Genomic DNA, 24,009 nt, shown 5'->3' with positions numbered 1-24,009 from the left:
CATGGAAGAAGAGTACATATCCACCATAATTTTATTTTTCTTATAACAATAATATATAACTTTGCTTTTTGTACCAAAACCTCAAGGTGACAAGTCATTTACTTTTAACTTTAATATAAATTATTGAAAAGATTGTGCTCAAACTCAGACAGACATCCAAAAAGTCTGATATTTAGCCAATATTATATACTCCCACAAAGTCTGATTTCTTAAAAAGAAGGCACGTGGGATGCACTGATTAATTTAGAGGAAAAAAATAGTTACAAATACAGTTGCAAAGATCTATTACTGATCCAGATCTCTTCTCTACCTCTCTCTCAGCTTCAAACAAGTCAGCAGACATCTAGGTAACATCCTCGTTTTCAAATCCCATCTCCCAGGTTTAATTTGTTATTTAAAGTTTGTTATTTATGTTTGCCATTTTAGCTGATTGTTCTAAGGTTCTTGAAAATTTTCAGTTGCTGTGAGTAAAATGATGAATATGGTGCTTGTTTGTGAGATTGATCAAGAATTAACTTGATTTTATAAATTGGGTTGTTTGGAATTGTCATAAATATGTTTGATTTTCTTTTAGATATGTTTAATTTAATTCACCTACCAAGATTATTTGGATTATTATCTGTCCCCACAGGTTAACAAATTAGCAGTCATTATCGAACCAAATTTGGGGTGAGGACTTTGACATCAAGAGTTTATATAGCATGATCATAATTAGTATGCAAGTGCTTGATTTGGTGATTTTATTTTTAATTTTACCTTGTTAATGTAGATCCACCCTGCTTCCATTAGTGCATGATCAAAGTCATTATCATTTGGTTTGGGTTTCCAGAATTCTTTTCCCCATCGTACACCCCTTCAAAACCCACCTAGAATAGACTTATAGAAGCCTAAAGATTCTACTGCTTTCTTCATTTGTCAATCTAGTGATTGAACAGACAAACAAAGGCTAGTTTCCAGATATGTTGTTTGCTGATGATGTGCTATCTCCTGTATTCCAACATTTATTTCCTTTTTTATAATGATGGTGTAGGGGACAGCTTTCGCGCACCTTGACTATTTTACCTCCCTCCAGCACAGTTACTGGGTAGTAAGTGTGCCTCCAAGACTTGGGCATTTTTGTCTTTACTGGGATCTGAACCCTGGTCGTATTCCAACATTTATTTCTTAAAAACTCTTTGCTGCCTACCAGCATAATGTTATTTGTTCAATGACCACTTTAAGACTATGCTATGGAAAGCACTCGTTACAAGGGGTAGTCAAAATCAGGGACTGGTATATGTGGCAGGAAAGATATACATAATCATTAGGATAATGAAGAGTAAAGATGGTGTTGTACTGTACCCAAGGGGTCAAATTTTACGATGCTTACGCAATAATAAATATTGGCTTGAAATAAGTAAGCCTTGGAAGCCTAAAGAAAAAATTGTAGCACCAGATTGTGTTAAAAGTGATCGAGTCTCAATGATGCTTGCACCAGTGAAATTAGTACGCTGGCTAACAGAAATAAACTTTGGAACCCTAAAATAAGATTGAGACTACCCGTAGAGGTGAGAATCCTTTTTCATTGCGAAGAATATGGTGCTGGTGAGTGGTGATTGATAGAGTCTTGTTTGTAGTTCAGTTTTCTCTATCTGGTGAGTTTTAATTGAGTAATTTTTAGCTGTTGTGATCTTTTTCTTCTTCACCGTAAGTTAATTGTTTTTGCTGGAGTCCTATGTATCATAGAAAATAATGTAATGACAATCTCAAAAATGTTGTCTTTGCGAACTTCCTACTTCCTCAATTGGGACTGCAGATATTAGATGGAGTCTACTCATGTAATATTTGTCCTGTGAGGTCCTTTCTCCAAGTTCCACTTCTTCGATTTATTCTTTGGTTTTCTCTGGCTAAAACTTGTGGAGCTAAGTCTCTTAGACTTAAGATAAGTCACAAACAACTCTAAACCAGAGTCGCTATACTTACCCCTTAACACAGTGGTACTAATACCCATTGATTCTATTATTGTTTTAGCAAATCTTGCATGCCATTTTCATTATCCAAAAATCCCTAATATTTCTTGAATTAATACATGGAAAATTAAATGTTCATTCCCATTTTCTTTATGAGAGAGCAGAGAGCTCTGCAGCTAAAGATGATAGATATAAACCCTAACCTCCTTTTAAGTTTAAGACCCAAGATTTAAGAAAATCCTCCTTTTAAGTTAAAGAACAAGAGTTAACTCCAAATATGAACCTGAATCTGACAAGATCAGTCTTGTTGCATCTGATGTGGCATAAACTAATTACTAAATGGAAACCCAACATGTTTCAGTTACATGGGGTGTGGTGAAATACTTCTCCAAGTAATCTAGTTTAGATGTTTCTTAAATTCAAGATCCTGTATAGAGCGTAACATATGGATTTCTTTTGCTATGTTCTCTTGCCCGATTAAAAGAAGTGAATTTGACTATCTTCTTGAATATCTAAGCATTACATAAAATGCGTAAAAAATTCATTGTTCTCTTATTCTAGCATTTGTTTGATTCTTACTTGTTTTCGATATTAAGCAAAATGATTAGTTGAGTGATGCAGAACAAAAGGAATCTGGTAGCTTTTCTTACGAGTAACAACAAAATCTATCCTTTATTCCCTGTAGGTGTTTTACATAGGATGGCCTTGGTTACCACTGCTGAAGTTTGTGATGCAAACCCACAGCTTATTGTGAGTGGTGAACTACGTGCACTGCAGCCAATCTTCAAAATATACGGCAGGCGCCAAGTCTTCTCAGGACCTGTTGTCACTCTGAAAGTATTTGAAGACAATGTTTTGGTCCGTGAGTTTCTCGAGGAGAAAGGTAATGGAAGAGTTCTTGTCGTCGACGGAGGCGGCAGTCTGAGATGTGCAATTTTGGGTGGCAACCCTGTAGTACAAGCTCAAAACAACGGATGGGCTGGGATTGTAGTAAATGGTTGTGTAAGAGATGTGGACGAAATCAATGGTTGTGATATCGGAGTAAGAGCTCTGGCGCCACATCCAATGAAAGCCAATAAGAAGGGTATTGGAGAGAAGCATGTTCCGATAACCATTGCCGGGACTAGAATCTGTGACGGTGAGTGGCTTTATGCAGATACTGATGGTATTTTGATTTCAAAAATGGAGCTATCTGTTTGAGAATGTTCCCATACCATATTAAGTACACATCAGTTGTGAACTTCTATTTTTATATATAGCTTATGATGGGACTAGTGCTATATATGTATTGCAATTATGAGATCTGTTAATCTGTTATCTTCTGTAAGTCAAACTCATTATCACTGGAACACATTTAACTTAATTTTACTCTATTTCCCCTTAGACACTGTCTTTGCTAGTTGAACTGCAAATTTTGGAAAACTTGGCACTGAATAGTAGTCGATGGGTAGTTTCATAAGGAATCGTTAAAGTGTATTTCTTCAAGGTAAAGATATTCTTAGCTTTGAGCTCAACATGAAGTTGAACTTTAATGGAGCAGGTCCTGCGCACGCTTAAGCTTGTACCTTTGTCTTGTTCTGTGTTCCTGGACTTAAGATTGAAACTTGGGACATCTCATGAGGTTCTTTTGGTTATTTGGATGATGCTCTTAGCATTTCATACTTGGCCATGCATATATGTAATTTTAATCTCTTTTTAGATGTGACTCTTTTTATAGTTTCTTAGATGCTTAAATCAGTTTTCTTAGAATGGAACTTGTGTGTGCTGGTTAGTAGCATTTTATTCTTAAGATAGAGAATTTCTGCATTAACTGATAATTACTATCAAGAACTGTTTAGAAAGTAGCAGAAGCTGTCAAATGCCGAATGCATTTCTTGGTTGACCTTATGATTATGATAATGGTTGATTAGGAAAGCTATTTGCCCCTCACCCTTCTATCTTGAAGCTGGAAAACCCCCCCGGCTGTCGAGGGCAGTTTTGTTTCTAGACTCTAAGTAACTCTGCCAATCGACCTGCCTGTTCTCTTTGATGAACTAAATTTACCTAGAACCTAAATGTCTGCGTGTCGAATCCTCCAAAAATAGTGCACTTTTTGAAGATTCAACACGATGATGGTAGCATTTGAAAGTCCAAGCAACATAGCCTAGTGTCATGACTGATATCGCCCAAACTCACACCACTAATTTCGGTTGCGAGACGATCGATGCAATAATAAAAACCCAACGCGAGTCGGGGTCGATTCCACAGGGAGCTTGATGTGGGATTAGGTATATACCTAGTGTGAATGTATGACGTGCCTAAGATTACACTTCCACATTTTCAAATGTTGTTTCTACTTCTACTTCTACTTTTACGCTAACGCTTGTAGTTGTAAAGCTAAGAGACAATGTTTTTGGTTTTGGTTGTTTTTCAAGTTATACAAGATCTAGGGTTGCGACTTCCGCCTAGTTGGTTACCTAACAGATTTATAGCTTTAGACATGTTTGGTTGATCGGGATACAATATAGCAACAACAATAACAACAGCAACTCAGTATAATCCCACTAATGGGGTCTGAGGAGGGTAATGTGTACGCAGACCTTACCCCTACCATGAGGTAGAGAGGCTGTTTCCAATAGACCCTCGGCATCCTTCCCTCCAAGAACTCCCCACATTGCTCTTGGGGTAACTCGAACTCACAACCTCTTGGTTGGAAGTTGAGGTTGCTTACCATCAGAGCAACCCCTACCATGAGGTATAGCAATCATACGTAATTACTCACTCTATACCTCTCGGTAGTTTGAGTGATTTTGCCCAATTCGGCTTTCTCAAGTCCAAATGGGTATCTCACCAAACAGTGATAAATGCTCAAGTCAGGTCTTACTATCTCTAGATTCAACCCTTTAATTGGGGCTATCAATTTCTTGAGTTCACCCCAATTTCTTGTTAGCCAAATTTTCCTAGACTTAGTCTCACTTTCTCAAGTATAGACTAATCCAATTAGGCATGAATCAATGTTTGCAACCATCAATTCTCAAATTCAAGCAAGAACTAAGCTAAAATTTATATACCCAATCACAAATAAGCCCTAAATCAATCACCCATTAAGTACCCATACTATAGTTGGGTCACAACCCTAGCTAAGTGCTTAGCTACTCATGGACAATGAAGAAATTAAAGAAGAAACTAAGATAAAATGCATAATAATTGATTAAGGAAAGAAAATCTAATGTTTAAATACTAAACTAGTACAAAATTGCCCAATACAGTAAATAAAAACGGCTCTAAGTGTTCAGGTGCACAAAACTTAACCTAAAAACGACAAAAAGATCTATTTATACCAAGCTGAAAATATCTGACAAAATTCCCCCTACGAAGGTTTTGCGGCCGCACAATTCTGTGTGCGGTCCGCACTTTGAGACTGACTGGTGGATATGGCTTTCTGCGGTCGCACAAAAGTGAGATGCGGTCGCACTTCCTCTAATTGTGCAGACCGGACAATTTTGAGTGCGGCCGCACCCTTGCGCTTGGACTGGATCAGGGCTTCACTCTGCGGATCGCACATTTGTGAGTGCGGCCGCACAATAATGATGCGGTCCACACATCTTCAAGCTCCCAAAACTAAAGGTCTTTGAATCTAGTCTTTTGCGGCCGCACAATAATTGTGCGGTCCGCACTCTGTGAAGAGATTCTATCAGTGCATTTTCAGAGTTTATGGCCACACACAGTATTGTGCGGTCCACACTATAGCCCGATTTGCCTTATTTTGGTTCTTGTCCAATTTTACTCTTTTTGAGTTGATTTTCACTTCTTTGGCTCGTTTTCCAATATTCCTGCAAGAAAGCACATTTCATTAGTTCTCGGGAATACCTTTAAGCATTTTGAGCTAAAACGTAAGTAAAAGAGAGCAAATAAGCGTCCAAAATCCCTATTTATCAACTCCCCCAAACTTAAGTTTTTGCTTGTCCTCAAGCAATTAAAACAATTTCCCACCTCCACTAGAAAATGACTATTTTAGCTGGCCTAAGTTGAATCAAACACAAATCAATTGGGACCAACAATTACCCAAATGCTTATGAATCATTAACAAGCCTATGAATTGAATGTTAAAGCACAAATGGCTCTAATGTGACGCTTGAGCATCAAGGGCGACTTTGTTCATCAAGGAAGCTCACACTTTCATGCAGGTCACTGTGGATCCCAAACTCCTCCTCCTATACTCTCCGGAAGCTCATCTCACTTACGAATGAAGAATTTAATTCAATGACTCGAGAAAGATTCGCTTTTCACTCTCAAAAGAATGTCACAAGCCCGACTCTAAGTACCATATGCTTGCCCCTCATGTAGATCACTGCTAATGTAAGCTCGCTCGGTTTGAAATCACGCAAGGCTTTTTCGGCATGTAATGAAGGCTTTTGGACTAAGGAGGGAAATATCGGAATGGAATTGGTTCATCTTCCCTTTAGCACTCCATATTCTCTTTTTGGCTCTTACTTTGCCGACTCTTTGAGTCATTTTCTTTTCCCTTAGGAGGAATAGAGGGACTTACATCACTCTTTCTTTGTCATGCTATTCATACTTTCCTTCTTTGTTATCCATGTTTTGAACTTTTGCTTCTTCTTTTTTTGCATCTTTTCAACCCTTTCACATTATTCACTTTCTTTTTGTGTTTTTCTTTAGTTCTTCCTTTCTTTTTCTTTTTCTTTGCCTTTCCTCTTCTTCATTTCTTTTCTCTTTTTTTTGTGCCTTGAGACCATCTTTAAACTCCTTGTCTTTCCCCCAAACTTATGTTTTTTCCATTTGAATCACATGAGTGCTAAAGAAAGTTCAAGTACCAAGAGAGAGTAACTATAAAACGGGTAAAGGCTTGTGATGTGGTTATCGAATAAAAAGGCTTTTAGGCTCAAAAGGATTTACTAAGGATGATATCATTGGTGGGCCATGGAAGGTTTCAAAACGGGTCAAGGAAAGCCTACAATCACTTCTCAAGCCAGGCTAACTTAGAATTTCGCCTAGAAACACATTCGGGACAAGTTCTAGACCACTCGTACGGGTACTTGGACTTGTAACAAAATACATCACCTCTCAAACAACCAGATTGTCAAAGAGAATAGAGTCGAGGGCCCACAACAACCGCATTCAAGATTGAAAATCGCTAATGGTTCAACTAAACCACCCGATGATTGCCTAAGTCAACACAAGAGTCACAAGGTCACTAACTATGGCTATTTCTTTACAAAAACTTGTTTTAACCATAAACGCGTAGTTAAGTGTATTGGTACCAAGTGAAGAATTCTTGACCCTTCTTTATTCATTAATACTACTTGTTTACTAATCATCAAAAACTGACTCGATCCCTTAAGAAGGTTGTCATGTCATCCATCGTTGGGAAGAGCCACCCGGTTCACACAAGACACACCTTTGGAAAGAACCGTAGCATTAAGAAAACCAAAGGCTTATTGTTCACTAAAACATAAAAAGAAGCTAACAAATCAAAAAGAAGCTAATAAAGTAACTAAGAAGCTATACTATTAAGAAAACAAAATGAAGAAGCTATGAAATAAAATACGGAAAGTAAGGCAAATGAATATACAAATCGGGATGAATAAAATATATAGAAGTGGGATAAATATATACATAATGAGGGAGAAAATAAAAATAAAGATAAAAGAAAAAGAGTATTAAAGTTATTACAGGCCCAAATCTAATCAAATGTCATCACAGTCATCCAAAATGAACCAAAATAGACCACCCCCGAGAATAAGAATAAGCATTGTCCTCAATGCTTAGAAAAATCAAAACAAAAGAGAATATAGAGTAAAGAAAACTCCTTATGTGGTCTCAGGGTGACTGGCAGCATCACCACCCTCAGTCTCCTCCAACTGTATCTCATCATCACCGGGCTGAGGGACAACATGGTTGGTGAGCATCTGAAGCATCTCCTTAGTAGTGAGGGCAGTGAGATCCGACTCGTCAGACTGGCCAGCTGGTGCCTCTGCTGATAGTGCTGATGGGTTAGCTGGTACTGATGGATTTGTCTTCATCAGTAGGTCAAAAGGCAAATCACCTGCTACTGTTATTTTCTTCACCTCCCTGCTCAAACTCTCCATTGCTTTCTTTGAAACCTGGGATTTCCTCATCTTCATCACTTGCTTGGTCAACTCCTCAATAACACCCCCGTGAGCCACCAGAGTATCCATAACAGTCTTCTGGTTGTCCAGAATCTTCTTCAATGTTTCCTCCACTGACGGAGGGACCTGTGGTGTTGCTGGGGTGGAGGACTGTGTTGCAACAATACTGGATATATCACACAACTTAGAAGTGGTTGTCTGCATCTAGTTGTTGAGGCTCGCCAAAGTCTGGGAGACTCGCAGCGCAGTGAGAGGATAAGTGGATGCGGCTGGCACTGGTACTGCAGCCGATGGCCTAGAAGATGAAGATGGTGGCATGGCGGTTGTCCCGGTGGAAGGCCCGACTGTTGTGGAAGACATGGGAGCTGTAGATGGCTAAGCACCACCCTCAGAACCCACCATCGATGGCTCGTCAGACTGACCAACGGTGGTAGTGATCTTACCCTTGAACTTTGGGTTGTCAGCACCCTGCAAGTGGTACCATGAGAAAGGCTTCTTAGCCTTTACTTTTGTGTCATATGGCCTCGGCTCCACCTTGGCATCATTGAAATACTCTATGAGGGTGTTTGGATAAGGGTAGGATTTTTCACTTTTTCAGACCGTCAATGTGATGTTGGTTGACATGATGGTACCCACATTAATCGGGTACCCCACCATAATAGAAGCCACCAAAACTGCCAGGGGAAGTGGGAGGTTGTTCTCATTCAAACTCGGATCAATCCGGCTACACACAAAGGTTTGCCACCCTTTGCCACAATTCCCGGAACCTGTTGAAGGCTGTCAAGCTCACGAACCGATCCTCCCACATTTCCTTTTTCTTTGACCTCTCAAGGCCGCCCACTTGAGTGTCCCCCTACCATCATCCGGGACATCTTTAGGTGTAGAGGAGAGCTCGGAACCCTCGCTTCCCGCATCAGAACCCCAGAAGAACTAGATGTAGGTTCATCGCGCAATTGAAAACACCTAGTACGTTGGGATGGTTGGGATTGGGCCCCAGGTTGGACCTCCATTGAATGACCCTCGGAGGCTTCCCTGGATGAGGCATAGGAACTGGACTCTGAGGGCTCTGTGGCCCTTCCTCTCCCGGTGGTCGGCTTTTTAGAAATAGGTTTCGATTGCACTCGTATAGGGCGAGTTCCTTTTCCTCTGCCTCGGGAGGGTTCACCTCTCCCTTTTGATGTATCGCCTCCATAACATGATCTAACCATTGTCTGCAATACAAGGTACATAGGTAAGTTGAGTTCAAAACACTTCAAACATTTACAGAACAATTGCAGCACAACAATCATCAAAGGAGACAGTGCGGACCACACAATTCTTAGTGCGGCCGCAAACTGTCTAATGCGGACCACACAATTTTGAAGTGCAGACCGCATAATTATGAGTGCGGCCGCACATCCTGAAGTGTGGACCGCACAATTTTAAGTGTGAGCGCACAAGTCCATTTCTGAGATACTGATTCTCTGAAGTTCACAAGTGTGATCACACACATTTTTATGCGGTCACACAATTTTTCTACGGACCGTACAATTTTGAGTGCGGCCGCACAAGTCCAATCCTGAGATACTGATTCTCTGAAGTTCAAAAGTGCAATCACACACATATTTATGCGACCGCACAATTTTGAATGTGGTCCGCACTTTTCAAGCACAATATTTTTCCTAATCAAGTAGTCTGCGGACCACACAAATTTGTGTGCGGACGCATAATTTGAGCATTTACGACAGTAAAGTTAGGGTTCATGCAATTTTTCACAATTTAGACATGGCATGCACAAATTAACATGATTAATGGTCTACCTAGTCCCTAATGAACATATATGAAACTACCCACATGATTTTAAGCACCCATGACTAACAATTGACATTTTAGGTCTAACAACTCGCACCACAAAAGAACAAAAACTAAAAGAAATTGAAAAATCTAAAGATGTAATGAACATACCAGATATGAAGGATGCATGTAAGAATCTACACTGATGAAATGAAGGAAGATTGTGAATTAATTGATCGTGCACTGTGTTTGCTTAGGGTTCAAGACTTCAGAGTGGTAAAGTTATGAATAGTGTCTCGAGGTTCTATTGTAGGTTGACCAAGTTGCCTCAAACTTAAGGCGAGTGCGGCCGCACAATTTTGAGTGTGGACCGCACTCTTTACTTGGACCTTGAAGCAACTCTGCGGTCCGCATAAAAGTGAGTGCGGCCGCAGAATATGTGCGGACCGCACAATTTTGTGTGCGCCCGCAGATTGGCTATGAATTTTGACAGGCCAACTTCAGAGAACTTGCAATTTTTGTCTTCCAGTTGTGCGACCGCACACAGAATTGTGCGACCGCAGAGTGATTTCTGCTGCTGCCTTTAGAATTGTGCGGTCCGCACAATTAATGTATGGTTCGCACTCTTTCGACACTTAGCCAAAAAATTTGACACAGTCCCTACAATGCACATCCATTCCTGCATACACTTCAAAACTAGTTATCACAAAAAAAAGCCTATCTAATGATAAAGAAAAAGACACATGGGTTGCCTCCCAAGAAGCATCTGATTTAACGTCGCGGCATGACGTAGGTTACCATCAATCACTTGAAATGAATTAACACCACAACGTGGCCAGCATCAACTTTGCCAAGATAATGTTTCACCCGGTGACCATTGACTCTAAGCATTTCATCATTCTTGTTCTTCAAGTCTAATTCACCAAAGGGTGTCACATGCACAACCTCAAATGGACTACTCCACTTGGATTTCAACTTTCCCGGAAACATCCGCAATCGAGAATTTAACAACAGCACAAGATCGCCTTCTTTGAACTCCTTGTTCTGGATGTACTTGTCATGGAGGTACTTCATCTTGTCCTTGTACAAAGACGAACTTGAATATGCATGGAACCAGAATTTATCAAGCTCATTCAATTGTGCCACCCTTAAGTTGGCGGTGACATCCCATTCAAGATTAAGCTTCTTCAATGCCCACATAGCCTTGTGCTCAAGTTCCACCGGTAGGTGACAAGCTTTCCCGAACACTAACCGATATGGAGACATACCAATCAGTGTTTTGTAAGTCGTCCTATAAGCCCAAAGAGCATCATCAAATTTCTTTGACCAATCTATCCGGTTGGCATTCACGGTCTTTGACAAAATACTCTTAATCTCCCGGTTGAAAATTTCAACTTGCCCGCTTGCTTTGTAAGTAAGATATCAAAAGTTTTGTTGCAAAAGTGTGATCCCCCATCACTAATAATGGCCCTTGGAGTACCAAACTTTGTGAATATGTTCTTTTTCAAAAATGCCACCACATTCGGAGCTTCGTTGTTAGGCAAAGCCACGACTTCAACCCACTTTGACATAGAATCCACATCTACCAATATGTAAGTGTTCCCACAATAGCTCACGAACGGACCCATGAAATCAATGCCCCACACATAAAAAAATGTCAATCTCCAAGATAGTGGTGAGGGGCATCTCATTTTTCTTAGAAATCCCACCGACCCTTTGACATTCATCACACTGCTTGACGAGATCGCTAGCGTCCTTATAAAGAGTAGGCCAATATAATCCACAACTCAACACTTTTGTTGTCGTTCTAGATCCACCATAGTGACCACCATATGGCGAAGAGTGGGAAGCTTCAAGAATTGCCATTTGTTCCTCCTCCGGTATACATCGTCGAATCACACAATCGGTATAAATCCGGAAGAGATAAGGCTCATCCCATTAATAGTCAAGGCAATCCCGTTTGAGATTCTTCTTTTGGTTTGAAAAGAACTCATTCAGTACAATACCACTCACAAGATAATTGGCAAAGTTGGTGAACTATGGCATCCCAGTCATAGAAATGAATCATTTATCTCAAGGCCATCAAGTGGCCTCCCTTCCTCCTCCAAACGAGACAAGTGGTCCGCCACTTGGTTTTCACTACATTTGCGGTCTTGAATCTCTAGATCAAACTCATGCAAAAGAAGCACCCACCGCATTAGTCTTGCTTTAGAATCTTTCTTGCTCATCAAATATCGAAGCGTCGCATGGTCGGTGTGAACAATCACCTTTGTACCCATCAAATACAGGCGGAACTTTTCCATAGCAAAAACAATAGCAAGGAGCTCTTTTTCGGTCACTGTGTAGTTGACTTGGGCATCATTCATGGTCTTACTAGCATAATAGACCGGATGGAAGATTTTGTTGATATGCTGCCCCAAAACTGCTCCGACCGCCACATCACTTGCATCACACATGAGCTCAAAAGGCAAGCTCCAGTCTGGTGCGGTGATAATAGGAGTAGTAGTCAACTTGAACTTGAGCAATTCGAATGCCTTCATACAATCCTCGTTGAAATGGAACTTGGCATCCTTCTCCAAAAGTTTACACAATGGGTTCACTACCTTAGAAAACTCCCTGATGAATCGGCGATAGAACCCCGTATGATCCAAGAAACTCTTCACTCCCTTCACGGATGTAGGGGAGGGAGTTTGGAGATCACCTCAATTTTGGCCTTGTCGACCTCAATACCATGCTTTGAAATTTTGTGGCCGAGGACTATGCCTTCTTCGACCATGAAGTGACATTTCTCCCAATTCAAAACCAAGTTTGTCTCCTCACATCTTGCCAAGACCTTATCCAAGTTGTTCAAGAAATCATTGAAGGAATTCCCAACCACAGAGAAATCATCCATAAAGACCTCAAGATAATCCTCTACCATGTCGGTGAAGATGGTCATCATACACCATTGAAAAGTCGTCGGTGCATTGCATAACCCAAATGGCATCCGCGAGAATGCGAAAGTACCATAGGGACAAGTGAAAGTAGTCTTTTCTTGGTCCTCAGGAGCAATGAGAATTTGATTGTAGCCGGAATATCCATCAAGAAACAATAAAAAGCTCGTCCGACCAACCTGTCAAGCATTTGATCAAGAAATGGAAGCGGAAAATGATCTTTCTGAGTGACTTTGTTGAGCTTCCGATAGTCCATGCACACTCCCCCCGGTCACCGTTCTTGTAGGAATTAAATCATTCTTGTAATTGGTGACCACAGTCATGCCCCCTTTCTTTGGGACACATTGCACTAGAGAGGTCCACGAGCTATCTGAAATGGGGTAAACTACCCTGGCATCCAACCACTTTATGATCTCCCTCTTTACCACCTCTTGCATTGCTTAATTTAACCTTCTTTGATGTTCAATGAAAGGTTTTGCATCCTCTTCCAAAATAATCTTGTGCATGCAAAAGACAGGGCTTATACCCCAAATATCCGCCAGTGTCCATACTATAGCTTTCTTCCTCTTTTGAAGCACCGCCAAAGTAGAATCTACCTACACGTTAGTCAAGCAAGAGGAAAGAATAACAGGTAAAGTAGAACATGGGCCAAGAAACTCATATCTGAGATGTGAAAGCATTGGCTTTAACTCCAAAGTGGGAGGCTCCTCGATTGAGGGATTTGTTGGAGGAGTCTTCCGGTTCTCAAGATCTAAGGATAATTTTCGGGGTCCATAAGTATACGACCCCATTACTTGTAATGCATTTACACATTCCACATAGTCATCCTTTTCATCATCATCATCATTATTAAGCAATACGGCCTCCAAAGAATCATCAACATTCATCATGACACTGGCATCATCAACAATCACCTCGGTCACTAAGTCCACAAACGAACAAACTTCGTTGCTATTCGGTTGCCTCATAGATTTGCACACATGGAAAATCACCTTTTCATCACCCACCCGAAAGGTGAGGTCACCGGCTTCCACATCAACAAGAGTCTTCCCTGTAGCAAGGAAAGGTCTACCCAAGATAATAGACATCTTATAGTCCACTTCGCAGTCAAGGATCGCAAAGTCCGTTGGGAGGATGAACTTATCAACACGAACCAACACATCATCAATAATACCCAATGGTCTCTTCATAGTATGATCCACCATTTGTAACCTCATAGATGTAGGTCTTGGTTGCCTAATTCCCAAAGATTTGAACACCGAGTAGGGCATCAAGTTGATACTCTCCCCTAGATCACATAGAGCTTTGGCAAAGTCGGCGCTTCCAATAGTGCAAGGGATTGTGAAAGCACCGGGATTTTCCAATTTTGGAGCCATTGTGTGCACAATAGCACTCACTTGATGTCTCATCTTAATAGTCTCACAATTCATTGATATTTTCTTTGTCACCAAATCTTTCATGAATTTTGCATAACCGGGCATTTGTTCCAACGCCTCAACCAATGGCACGTTAATGGATAAGCTCTGCATCATGTCAATAAACTTCTTGAATTAGTTCTCACTATTTTTCTTGGAGAGCCTTTGAGGGTATGGAGGAGAAGGCCTTGGCATTGGTGCCTTGTCCTTTGGCACTACCGGTTCCGGTATGTCAATCACGTGTTCCCTAGACGGGTTCACTTCTTCTTGGGTCTCCTCCGCACTCTCATCAATATCAATTTTCACTTCTTCATTAGCTTGAACCACATTGCTTGAAATCTCATCTTCTTGAACCACTACATCATCATCCACAATTCTTCTTTGATTTGAGGTGGTTTCATATCCACCTCTTCCACTCCTTGTTGTTGCGGCTATGGCATGTCCCGTGTTGTTCCCACTCTTCGGGTTTACCACCGTATCACTAGGTAGTGCCCCCTTAGGACGAGTGTTTAAAGCGTGCGAGATTTGCTCCAATTGAACGTCTAAATTGCGGATTGAATTGTTGTGAGAGGCTAATTGAGCATCGGAGTCGGCATTTTTCTCCATCATTTGTTTGAACATATTTTCAATCCGTCCCATCTCATTTTTATAAGAGCTAGAACCTTGAGACGGATAAGGAGGCGGGTTGTTTGGTTGTTGATACATTTGGGGCCTTTGAGAGCCAAGCCCCCGATTCCCTTGGTTACCGTTCCAACCCCCTTGGTTGTTGCATCCCCAATATCCTTGATTGTTGCCACCCCAATTGCCTTGGTTGCCTTGATTATTGTTATTGTTCCAATTCTTGATTGTTGGTACCACCACTCCAATTGCCTTGGTGGTTTTGATTGTTCAAATTTCCTTGATTTTCTTGAGATCGCCATTGTTGATTCGTGCCTTGAGAGTTGTTTATTTTCCCTTGGTAATTATTCACATATTGCACTTCTTCCTCTTTCTCATTATATGATCCGTCTTGGTCGAACCCACTATCATCTTGCACAAATTGTTCTACACGGTTTTGCACTTGTTGACCCTTTTGCCTTCGATTGTTCACCATCATATTGACTCCTTCCATTAAATTTACTTGCTTAGGACCTTGAACCTGTTGAAGTTGAGCTTTGGCTAATTGATTCATTGTAGTGGTCAACTCGACAATTGTTTGCCCGTGATCGTGTAATTCTTTGTGTAGGTGAATCACATTTGGATCACCTTGAGGAACATTTGCTCTACTTTTCCATGCCGATAAGGTATCCGCCATTTCATCTAAGATTTCGCAAGTTTCGGCATATGGTGTTGTCATGAAATTTCCACCAGCAAGTTGGTTGACCACGCATTGATTGGTAGTATTGATCCCCCTGTAGAAGGTTTGTTGAATCATAGCCTCGGTTATGTCATTATTCGGGCACTCTTTCACCATAGTGCGGTACCTCTCCCATATCTCGTGCAACGGCTCATTGAATTCTTGTTTGAATGCTAGAATCTCGTCTCTAAGAGTAGCCATATGCCCGGGAGAAAAGAACTTGGCAATGAATTTTTCCGCCAATTCATCTCATGTATGGATAGAATGGTTTGGCAATCTTTCTAACCAGTCCAAGGCTTTCCTTCATAGATAAAAGGGAAATAGTCTCAACCTTAAAGCATCCTCAAAAACGTTGGTCTGTTTACTACCCCAGCAGGTGTCCACAAATCCTTTCAAGTGTTTGCACGCATTTTGATTCGGAGCCCCGGTGAAGAATCCTCGTTGCTCAAGTAGTGTAAGCAAAACATTTGTGATTTGAAATTTTCCTGCCCTAATGCGGGGCGGGACTATGGCACTTGCGTATCCTTCATTCGGCAACACCCTGTGTGGAGCCGCTCTTGGTGGATTTGGGGGAGGAACGGGAATGTTGTCTTGAGGTTGTTGGCCTCTTTTATTTGCTTGAGGTTCAAGAGAAACCTCTTCAACTGGGTCATCTTCCACGTCCACATCCCCCAAAGGCATGTTTCCGAGAGGATCATTGTTGAGAGCCATTTTTTTGTACCTATAATCGATTCACAAAAAGGTTAGTAACCCAGAAGGAAAAGAACACAAGTCACCCACAAAACCAAATAAATAGCTAAATCCGGTTTTAGCTCCTCGGCAATAGCGCCAAAAATTGATATCGCCCAAACTCACATCACTAATTTAGGTTGCGAGGCGGTCGATGCAATAATAAAAATCTAACGCGAGTCGGGGTCGATTCCACAGGGAACTTGATGTGGAATTAGGTATATACCTAGTGTGAATGTATGACGTGCCTAAGATTACACTTCCATATTTTCAAATGTTGTTTCTACTTCTACTTTTACGCTAATGCTTGTAGTTGTAAAGCTAAGAGACAATGTTTTTAGTTTTGGTTGTTTTTCAAGTTATACAAGATCTAGGGTTGCGACTTCCGCCTAGTTGGTTACCTAACGAATTTATAGTTTTAGGGCATGTTTGGTTGATCGGGATACAATATAGCAATCACACGTAATTAATCACTCTATACCTCTCGGTAGTTTGAGTGATTTTGTTAAATTCGACTTTCTCAAGTTCAAATGGGTATCTCACGAAACAAGTGATAAATGCTCAAGTCGGGTCTTACTATCCCTAGATTCGACGCTTTAATTGGGGCTATCAATTTCTTGAGTTCACCCTAATTTCTTGTTAGCCAAGTTTTCCTAGACTTAGTCTTACTTTCTCAAGTATAGACTAAGTCAATTAGGCATGAATCAATGTTTGCAACCATCAATTCTCAAATTCAAGCAAGAACTAGGCTAAAATTCATATACCCAATCACAAATAAGACCTAAAGCAATCACCCATTAAGTACCCCTACTAGGGTTGGGTCACAACCCTAGCTAAGGGTTTAGCTACTCATGGACAATGAAGAAATTAAAGAAGAAACTAAGATAAAATACATAATAATTGATTACGGAAAGAAAATCTAATGTTTAAATGCTAAACTAGTACAAAATTTCCCAATACAGTGAATAAAAATGGCTCTAAGTGTTCAGGTGCACAAAACTTAACCTAAAAATGACAAAAAAATCTATTTATACTCAGCTAAAAATATCTGACAAAATTTCCCCTGTGAAGGTTGTGCGGCCGCACAATTCTGTGTGCGGTCCGCACTTTGAGACTGACTGGCGGATATGACTTTCTGCGGTCGCACAAAAGTGAGATGCAGCCGCACTTCCTCTAATTGTGCGGACCGCACAATTTTGAGTGCGGTCGCACCCTTGCGCTTGGACTGGATTAGGGCTTCACTCTGCGAACCGCACATTTGTGAGTGCAACCGCATTTTAGCATCATGCGGCCGCACAATAATGATGTGGTCCGCACATCTTCAAGCTCCCAAAACTAAAGGTCTTTCAATCTAGTATTCTGCGGTCACGCAATAATTGTGCGGTCCACACTTTGTGAAGAGATTCTATCAGTGCATCTTCATAGTTTGCGGCCGCACATAGTATTGTGCGGTCCGCATTGTAGCCCTTTTTGCCTTGTTTTGGTTCTTGTCCAATTTTACTCTTTTTTTAGTTGAATTTCACTTCTTTGGCTCGTTTCCCAATATTCCTGCAAGAAAGCACATTTCATTAGTTCTCGGGAATACCTTTAAGTATATTTGAGCTAAAACGTAAGTAAAAGAGAGCAAATAAGCAATCAAAATCCCTACTTAGCAATGACCCGCCATATCATCATGCCACGTAGGTGCCATTTGGCATATATTTTTGCCATATGGAAGCTTACATATGAAATAGACTAGCACATGTGGGAAGGTTCTAGAGAAATATGGAGATTTCTCATGGAAGACATTAGAACCCTATGGAATTGCTAAGAAAGTTCTTAGAAGATTCTAGCTATGTAGAATATTCTAGAGAAGAGACTTACTTATAAATAATAAGGGCCTTGTGTAATAATTATTATTTAATCACTAGCCCCTATGAAACTAGTATATAAAGGGGGTTATTCATTTGTAACTCATCAAGCTAAACAAACAAGTTCTCTACAATAAAAAGCTTCCTTTGGTAATTCTCTTTTGTTCTAACATTCCCTTAGCGATCTTGAGTGTAGTAAGGTTGACTTGGCATAGCAATAACATGAACAAGTTGTGAAATATCGTGAGCGTTTCAAGTGTCGCACGTGTACTTAGTTAACGACTAAGGATGTGACAACATGGAGGGACGTACACGGACTGAGATAGAGCTACGGCAAACCATCACTACCTTGGAATGTAGACTCATGGAGGCCTTTAGTACTATCGATGTTATGAAGGCAAAGATAGAATTAATCGAGGAGCATGTCGATGCTGGCGTAACCGAGGCAGCCAACAATGTTGTGCTGATGAGGGAGGCCAAGATCGAGGCTCTCAAACCACCGGTGTTCAAAGGTGTTCGTGATGCACAAGAAGTGGAGAATTTCCTTTGGCACTTGGAGAACTACTTCAGGCACGACAAAGTGAAAGACGGCGAGGCCAAGATCAACATTGTTGTGTTGTACCTCTCAGAGATTTCCGCATTGTGGTGGCGTCGAAAGTATGTTGACATGGAGAAGGGCTATGCAAGATTGAGACATGGGAGCAGTTTAAGAAGGAGTTGAAGAAGCAATTCTACCCGGTGAATATGGTGCATGAGGCTAGGCGGAAGCTAAGGGAGCTCTGACAGATGGCCACAATTCGGGAGTATGTGCGCGGATTCACTACCTTAATGCTGCAAATTCCGTCGTTGTCCGAGGAAGATTCCCTCTTCTACTTCATGGATGGGTTGCAAAATTGGCAAAGCAGGAGTTAAGAAGACATCAAGTAGCCAATGTGGACGAGGCCATAGCGGTAGCCGAGTCACTTGTTGACTTCAAGATGGAGCCTGCCAAGTCCAAAGAAGGCAACGCTGAGAGGGGTGAGGGAGATCATGCCGAGGATAATGGGAAAGGCAAAGCCGAGGTATACAAGGGTAATGGAAAGGGGCAATCCCATAATGGACAGAGGTTCAAGAGAAACGGCAAGGGGCCAGAAAACGATAGCGAGTACGTGCCTAAGTAAGGGTGCTACTTCTGTAAAGGATCACATCGGGTAAGAGAATGCCCGGATTTGGGGAGCCTTGCATCAATGATCGGGAACTTCGCTCAAGTACAAAAGGGTGACACAGGAGAGACCACCTATATTGGGGCATGCACTTGGAATATAAGCCAAAAGTAGGGGATTCCAAAGCCTATATTGGCACCATGCAAATGGAGCATGGTGGTAGCAACAAACGTTGGGTGGACATAGTTGAAGAGGATGGCGAGTTACAAAGCGATGGCGCGCTATCGGACTTAGACGAGGCACCAAGCAGAGGGATCAAGTTTTCTAGAAAGGTTGGGGCCATAGAGGGCAGCCAAATAGGGAATGGAAGCAGGGACCCGATGCTTGAGAAGCTGCTAGACTTGGTCGAATCATGGGGAGATTCAGGCCAAGAGCAAGGAGAGGCATCCGATGGGCGGAGAATCGAGGCCATCATTACTACCCGTCCAAAGTACAAACGGGGCAAGAAGAAAGGTGACCAGTACCTTATGACATGGGAAGGCGAACCGCTCCATAGAGCATCATGGCTAATGGACAAAGATCTCCGACGACGCCAAGGCGAGGTGCACGCGTACATGTCGATGGTTTGTGCCGAGGGCAGCACAAAATTGGGTGGGTGGGGGAGGAATGTCATGACCCGCCACATCATCATGCCACGTAGGTGCCATTTGGCATATATGTTTGCCATATGGAAGCTTACATATGAACTAGACAAGCACATGTGGGAAGGTTCTAGAGAAATATGGAGATTTCTCATGGAAGACCTTAGAACCCTATGAAGTTGCTAAGAAAGTCCTTAGAAGATTCTAGCTATGTAGAATATTCTAGAGAAGAGACTTACTTATAAATAATAAAGGGCCTTGTGTAACTCATCAAGCAAAACAATCAAGGTTTCTACAATAAAAAGCTTTATTTGACAATTCTCTTGTGTTCTAACAATCCCTTAGCGATCTTGAGTGTAGTAAGGCTGACTTGGCACAGCAAGAACATAAGCAAGTTGTGAAAGATGGTGAGCGAGTTTTCAAGTGCCGCACATGTATTTAGTTAACGACTAAGGATGTGACACTAGACCCTAGAACTCCTGTAGATATGGAGGCATGCTGCAATTGATGACCTCTGACTTGTGTTGTCTTCATGTCAGCCTAAGTGACATGGGATCTTTATACAATTAGTCGGTCATATCCATTGTTTATCTTTTTCAGCCATATACATAGTTTATACATATATAATACATAAACTATGCATATATTATACCTCAACCGGCTATTTTTAGTTTAAGTGGTTAGGTGGGCGGCTATTTGGGTTAATTCTTCTTCATATCTTTTGCAATCTAATTAGGCAGAACATAACGAGCAAAAATCATTTGTAGCCACTCGGTAAAAATTAATGATAACTGGTAGCCATAAAATAAGGCATACAATTCATAGCCCAAAACCAATTATAAGGGTTAGCAAGTGAAACCCAGAAAACCAGCGGGAGACTCTGGCTCCTCAATGCAACCATAATAGCTGCTAGCCCGACCTTTGATAGTCACCTAACCTTCTTTTACACTTTATATTAGTAGTCAAAAAAATTCAAATCCTGCCAAATCACACCAAAAATCCTTCAAACCTAGTGAAATCCTTGTCAAAATCTACCCTTTTAGCCCAAAATATTCATTAAACCCAACCGTTTTCTCCATAACCATCAAAATTCTTCCTATTATACACAAATTATAATCCCATTTTTAATCGTTTACAAAAAAATTAAATTTTTAGTGATCCAATCTAGAAAAAATATAATATTCTATAAGCAAAAATACCCATGATATAAGAAGAGGAAAAAGGTAATGTATAGAATTTACACGTACTATACATATTATACACTTGTATAAAGTGTATATACATATTTTATACATCGTTGAACATTATATATACCATTATACACTTTATATACAAAATTATATGAATATTAAATTTGTATAAAAAGTGTATATGCATTATATCAGTGTAGATACACCTTTCATATAAATGTGCATACATAATATATACACATTATATACAACATTTTCAACACTCAACATAGCCACCGTAATCGTTCACGTCCAGTTTTGTATAATAAGTGTATAATAAATGTATCATTAGTGTATAATGTATACATACTGATTATACACCATATTATACAATTATTACACATTGTATAAATAAAGGAGCATTGACGATAATGGAGGACAACGAACTTGGCCGGAAAAAACTTTTCTCGGGCAGCGGCTATTTTAGTTTCTCCACTTTTCATCTTCTTGAAAAATTCATCCGAAAAATATCATTCAATATTATATATGAAAGTGGACAGAAAGCGAAGAAAGCGGCAACCACCACCAGATTTTTGCCAGAAATTACTTAAAGAAGATAGATATTTTTGCATTTAAGTAAAAGAGGAGGAGATCACAAAGAAAAAAGAGAAAATTAAAAAAAGACATGTGTTGGTTTCGCTATAGGAGAAGAAAAGAAAGAAAGAAAAAAAGAGGGAGTGAAGAAGAAGGGAAAAGATGAGAAGAGAGGTAAAAATGGAAAAAACTAGTAGATTGAAAATTGTAGAAGATGAGAGGAGAAGTAGGCGGTTGAAAGAGGGTAGAGGTGCATTGAGAATAGTGTCTATAACTTGTTAATAAATTTGGCCTAAAGGCTATTTCGGGTCCATGAAAGAAAATGTGGGCCAATAAAATTTTGAGGGGCTATAGAGGGTGAAATTCAAAAAAGGCCAAATTTACAAGTGGTAATTGAAAAATAGCCACAGTTTAAAAAGTAATCGAAATTTAGCCACTTTTCATGTAAAGATAAATCTGAACGAAAATCCTGTTCAAAATCCGAAAAATACTCCAGCATAATATACTGGAGCTCCAGCATAACATACTGGAAGTTCATACACAGGTGCTCCAATCTCTAGTATATTATGCTGGAACTTTCCGTGTGTTGGATTTCCAGCATGAAGTTCATACACAGGTGCACCAATATCCAGTATATTATGCTGGAACTTTTCGTGTTGCAGCAAAAAGTGGCTACTTTTCAATAATTTTGCAAACACTGGCTATGTTTCAATTATCAGTCCGAAAACGGGCTAACCCGTGCTATTTTTACGCTATAGAGGACCGTTTTCTCGAACATAATAGCTGTGGGCTTCTCGCCAGGCCTATTATGAGGAGAACTTCTGCCTCGTGCATTATAAGGGTCAATTCATTCTGGTGTGAGCTCGAACATTGATTCCTTAATAATTGCAAAATTTTCATAATCGAAACATTATTCCCCTTCTAGAAACAAAAGTCACATAATGTTTTAAAGTTAAAAGCATCTTAAAACTATTTGAAATGATTATATTTAAAATAGTTATAATAATAATAATATATAAAATAGGCACCCAAGGGTGTGACAGTGAAGTGGTTGAGAACTATGAAATCTCAGGTTCAAATTCGAGCGGAGACAAAAAACACTTGGTGATTTCTTTTTTATATTCAAGTCTTGGTAGACAGAGTTACCTGATACCTGTTTTGATGGGAGGTACTGTTAGAACCATAATACTTTAATATGAAATCATTCATCTTTTACCCAAAATCTATCATGTCAAATTATCGAGAATAAAAACTAGATGCAGAAGCGTACCTGAATCCATGAGTGCCATAGAAATCACTAGAGCTTTCGGTGTACAGTCTTCCAAATCAAGACGTAAGCCGTTGTTTTCTTTCCAAGCGCTGGGATGTTAGAAAGAAAAACTTACGTGTAATTTGGGGACCATAACCCAATTAATAGGCACACAAGTTTATGCATTTCTAATTTAGCCCATCATCAAATTAGAAACTACATCCAGGTATCTACCATAAGACCCCATACTTTACAAGGTATCTAATAGACCCATTTAACTTTCAAATCTTAGCAGATCACTTTTAATTTGGGTCATCTTTTTAATGATAGCAACTAACATACAATTATTCTTAATACTATATATGTGCAAATCCATAAAAAGTTCTAATAAGCTTCCACTTGTATGTCACCTTATGAGCTCAAAATATATGCTATCATAAACCAAAGTACCTCCAAACAATCTCGTCCATCAATCATGCTAATATTAAACCAAGGCGGCTTTCGTTATATTTATCGTAACTAAACCTTCCTTGATAAAAAAATACCAACATAACCAAATGACATAGATCAAGTATGGATGTGTAGCATGAAAATTACATACAATGTGATCCAAGCATGCCTATTTTCAACCGGTCCAACTAAAAAATAAGTCAGAGTGAAAAATAACCCGAATACTTTATTTCTGCAGGAATACCTTAAATATCCTTAAACTGAAATCATTACCTAAAATTTTAAACTGAAACCAATTTCTGGCCATAAATAACATTTAAGAGGTTACAAACTCCCACTGAAACTGAATTCCTTAAATGACATGACACCCATATAAGCAATATGCTCATGAAAATCTTGGGTGGTAGTCCATTTGTAAGTGGATCCACAATCATGGGGTTTTGTTGCGACCAAACACACTCACGCAAGTATACGCGGTCGTCAAGTAATAAAGTGACTAAAAGTCGGATGTCGAACCCACGAGGACTTATGATTAGCTATTAACTAAATTAGCCTATCTTAATTATCTAAACAAGAATTAAATCTAAAAATATTTTATTCTAACTAATTAAATAAGAAAAATATAAATAATAAACTTTGAACAGAGAAAGAGCAGATTTTAATGATATC

The 24,009-nt window shown here is 40.1% G+C and overlaps 1 protein-coding gene across 2 annotated transcripts; it reads left to right on the top strand.

Moving 5' to 3' along the window:
• The first annotated feature begins 210 nt into the window (after positions 1-210).
• LOC104108616 (putative 4-hydroxy-4-methyl-2-oxoglutarate aldolase 2) lies at positions 211-3,332 on the top strand. Of its 2 annotated transcripts, none has more exons than XM_009617696.4 (2): positions 211-347; positions 2,635-3,332. In XM_009617696.4, exon 2 carries the CDS (start codon positions 2,649-2,651, stop codon positions 3,147-3,149), a length of 501 nt encoding a protein of 166 aa, XP_009615991.1. In that variant the 5' UTR covers positions 211-347; positions 2,635-2,648; the 3' UTR covers positions 3,150-3,332. The 2 variants fall into 2 exon arrangements, with proteins under 2 accessions (XP_009615991.1, XP_009615992.1); XM_009617697.4 differs by having other exon boundaries at positions 271-380.
• The last annotated feature ends 20,677 nt before the right edge of the window (positions 3,333-24,009 follow it).

The sequence above is a fragment of the Nicotiana tomentosiformis genome, chromosome 4, assembly GCF_000390325.3.
Source record: "Nicotiana tomentosiformis chromosome 4, ASM39032v3, whole genome shotgun sequence".
NCBI classification, from domain to species: Eukaryota; Viridiplantae; Streptophyta; class Magnoliopsida; order Solanales; family Solanaceae; genus Nicotiana; species Nicotiana tomentosiformis.
This window is presented reverse-complemented; position numbering and strand designations above follow the sequence as displayed.

Coding starts and splice junctions, on each gene's coding strand:
- LOC104108616 (XM_009617696.4), top strand. CDS start 2,649: ATGGCCTTGGTTACCACTGCTGAAGTTTGTGATGCAAACCCACAGCTT.